The sequence below is a fragment of the Propithecus coquereli genome, unplaced genomic scaffold (assembly GCF_000956105.1).
Source record: "Propithecus coquereli isolate 6110/MARCELLA unplaced genomic scaffold, Pcoq_1.0 Scaffold700, whole genome shotgun sequence".
NCBI lineage: Eukaryota > Metazoa > Chordata > Mammalia > Primates > Indriidae > Propithecus > Propithecus coquereli.
Window position 1 is genome coordinate 287201 of NW_012153064.1, and position 3809 is coordinate 291009.

The window sequence follows — 3809 nt, forward strand, 5'->3', positions numbered from 1 at the left end:
CACAGGTATCTATTTCAGTCAGCACTGTGCCTAGCACATTTTAGGCATCCATGTGTTTGCTTGGCAAAGGACAGGAGATGGCAGAACACACCGGACAGAGAAAAACAGTGTTGAAGTGCCCAGTAGAGAAGGCTGTCCTTCATTTTGAGAGTTGCAGACAGAGTGGAAAGAAAAAAAGACATCAGACTCATCACCAGGGATCTGGTGGAGGCACAACAGCAGTTGGCCATTGATGCAATTAACCTCAATTTATCTGTTTCCTTGATTTCTAAAGATAATCTGCTTTCCTTATCTCAGAGGGTACAATCGTCAAGGGAAAAACTACAAAAGTTCCTTTACACAAAAATAAGGTATAATTAAGAAAGTATCTTAACACTGCTTTGGATAAGACAAAGTTGTCCCTCTCAGACATTTTGCAAGGAAGTGTTCCAAGACACACTTGCTGGAAGCAACACTGACTTAGTCAGAGTACTGACTAGATTTAAGCAACTTTTAGTCCAGCAAAAATGGGGTTATTTTGTTTCTTAACCTACACAGATTACATTTAGCATGCTGTTTGCAAGACCCGACTAAAAGCCCTGGAAAGAGGAAAAAAGTCCTCAAGACGGGGAATATTATCATGTTATACTTTCCTCACATCATTCCCTCCACTTTCTTCCTAACGAGGAGGCAAGGCTCAGAGAGATCAGACACGCCCCAAACAAAATCGTGAGGATTTCTCTGAAGCATCCTACACCATCTGTTAACTTTCTTGTTTAAAAGAGAGAATGATACGCGCACACACCCTTTGGGGAGATTATTCACCACCCACCTGCTTTGCAAGCCTGTTGAAGGCCTCACACAGGGCATTACTTAAGAAAGCGAACGCTGAAGTATGTGACAAACCAACGATCACCAACAGAAACCCTTTCCAATCGTCTGCCCTCTAAATCTGAACGTCTCATCTTCCTGTTTCCCTTCCTAGGTTACAAGTCCCAAGGTAACAATGTTTTGAACAAACGTCATACCCCCACTTCCGACGAAGTTTTTTCAGCTGCTGCACCACGTGCGTTCCCACAGTCCGGGAAGAGGGGAAACGCGTAGCGATTGGTGGACACCGAATGACTGTTTGCAGCAGTGGGCGCAGAGAGAGGGAGGCGGCCGTGGGACCGAGACCCACGTTTCCCGGAGAGGATTGCAACACCTCTTTGGCGGCATGTGGCCGGCAGAAGCATGGCGTCTTTCCCATGCCCATGTGGGAAGGGCGTCAGGGACAGACACCTGAGCCTTCTTGGCAACAGCCTTTCCATGTCTCCCTTCTCGTCTCCTTCTTGCGCCTCCCTCTTCCCCAAAGGAAATCTTCTCCTTACCCAGATCGCAAGCCAGGGCTGGCTCCAAAGTTCCGGGACCACGTGTCTGTCCCTTCCCTACATCCACATCCATCCCTACCCAAGGTCCCCTCTCCCGGACCGCCTCTCCTCTCCTCTTCCGACCGAGGCGTTCTCCACTGGGGGCCTGTGCGACACCGCCTGCTGGGTGACCTAAGTTCAGACCCCGACTGGCCGGCCCGGGCCCAGGAGAGAGGCGCGCTCAGCCGGGAGCGCCTGCGCGGCGGGCGGGCCGCGCTGGGACCCGGGGTGCCGGGCGCTGTCGGCGTCTCCCGCCCGGGCGGGAAGAGCAGCGCGGTGCCCACACGTGCTCGGCGGCCGCCGCCCGCCCCTCTAGAGCAGCCTCTGCCTTCCCGGGCCTGACTCACCGAGAACTTTTTTCTCCGCGTCTTCGCTGCCGGCGGGGGCTGCAGAGGCGGGGGCCGTGGTGGCCGTGGCTGCGGGGGCCGCGACCCCACCCGGGTTTCCTGCGGCGGGCGCGGGCGCCGCGGCCTGGGGCGCGCCGCCGCCCACCGGGCTCTTGGGCGCGGGGTCCTGGGGGGCCGCGGCGGCCGCCTCCGCCGGAGCCTGCGGGAGGGTGGTGGTGGTGGTGGCCTCGCCCGCCTCGCTCATGCCGCCTCCTCTGCTCTCCCTCGGCACCCTGCTGGCGGTTGGTCGGCGGTTAGCGCGGCTGGTGGGCGCGGCGGCCGGGCTCGCTCTCGGAGGCCGGTGCGGATCTCGCGGCGCGGGCGGCGGCCGAGGTGGGGTCGCGCGGCGGAGGCGGCTCGAGCTGTCGGGCGCTGCGCTCGCTCGTGGGCTCCTCGCTCGATCTTACTGCCCCAAAAATGGCCCCGCACAAGTTTTTCTAGGCGGCGCGCCGGCCCGGGAGGGAAGGGCGGGCGAGGGAAGAGGGTGGGGAAACTTGGCGCTGGAGTTGGGCCTCGACTCATTAGCATTTAAAGGCGCCCGGCGCCCTTTCCGACCCACCAGTCCGCCCCGGGGAGCGAAGGGGCAGAGCGAGGGCAATGCCGGGCTCCGATTGAAATCCGGAGTCTCCCGCGCTGCTGCCCCTTTGTTGGAGCGGGGCGGAGGGGCTGTGCTCCCTCTAGACAACCGGACACCTGAAATGAGCCTTTCGGAGAGGTTAAATACGGCATCCCAATTACGCTGCACTTCACTCTCTCAAACACTCGTTTTTAAATCCTTTACCTTCAGTCATTCAACGTGTATCAAGCACCAGAAACTACTCTCGGTACAGCAGTTAAGAACTGGAATAATAAAACCATGAGACTATTTGCCAACTAACTCCAGAAAGGTAATCTACCGATAATCTCATCTATAACCCACAGATGAGGAAATTGAAGTCCAGACCTCAGATAATTAATGTAAATTTAATGTTTATACCAATTTAACAGCAACAAATAATGAGCTGTCAATATGTATCTAATAATGTACTTAAAAAAAGGTGAATAAATCCACATCCTACCTTCTGCTCCAATTGCCTCTGCCAGCTGGTGAAAGCTTAAGCAACTGAGCCCTCTTAGCCTTGAGGGTGAGAGTTATAGAGAAACAGATCCCGCAATAAACATTACTCCCAGTTTGGAGAGCCCACATGGCCCTTAGAGAATGGGCTGGATGATATTAAACACAGCCAAGGGAGTGTGACCTGTCCCCCAGGACTATCTGGAATGCAGGACTCTTTGGCCTCTAGTGTTCAGACAGACGAGGTATAAATTCTGGCGCTGCTCTCTATTAACAGTTAGCTTTGGCCAGATCATCAATGTCCCTGAGTCGGTTTCCTCCCATGAAAGCTTCTCAAAGGTCCCATGAAAAGTAGATGAGATTATCATATGTAATTATCATATGTAAGTCCAGTGTCTGGTGCAATAAAAGCTTTTTTTTTTCATTCCCTGTCTCCCCAAACCATTACCTATTTTTCCCCTGGAACTTAATGTGGCTGTCTGCCCCACATCAGGACGGCAACTATCAAGTGTAATTCATCTTTGTATCTCCACTGGTTAGCACAGTACCAGCATAGAGCTTGAACACAAAGTGTTTACAACATTTTTGTTTGTAGTCATTTTTTGTTTACAAACAAAAAGGTCCAATTCTTCCAAACTCAATTACTTATCTACACTTACACTATCAATTATTATGAAACTATCCTGCCTTCTTATTTCATCCATAAAAAAATACAAATTAAAGAAAATAAATTCTTAGGAAAATAGCAAATATGGATTTGGGGCTTTTCCATGTAATTCACCTATATTTTAAAAATGACACACTCCTAAATGTCAGATTCGTATTTTAGTTTGACTTCAATATAGAGCAGACAGTAATGTTCTATAAATGTGGATGCTTAAAAAATACAGATCTCATTCAGCACATGATTACATTATTTCTTAAATTTAAAGATTATGGTCTTAATTAAAATTAAATTACAAGCATGATTTATTCTGGTGA

The 3809-nt window shown here is 51.1% G+C and overlaps 1 protein-coding gene across 1 annotated transcript in view; it reads right to left on the reverse strand.

Moving 5' to 3' along the window:
• The window catches only part of YBX3 (Y box binding protein 3), a 25155-nt gene extending 22857 nt beyond the window's left edge, over positions 1-2298 (reverse strand). The window contains exon 1 of the mRNA XM_012661255.1: positions 1736-2298. Within this exon, the coding sequence (XP_012516709.1) occupies positions 1736-1979 (244 nt within the window). The 5' untranslated portion in view covers positions 1980-2298. The remainder of the gene's footprint in view (positions 1-1735) is intronic.
• Positions 2299-3809: the final 1511 nt, after the last annotated feature.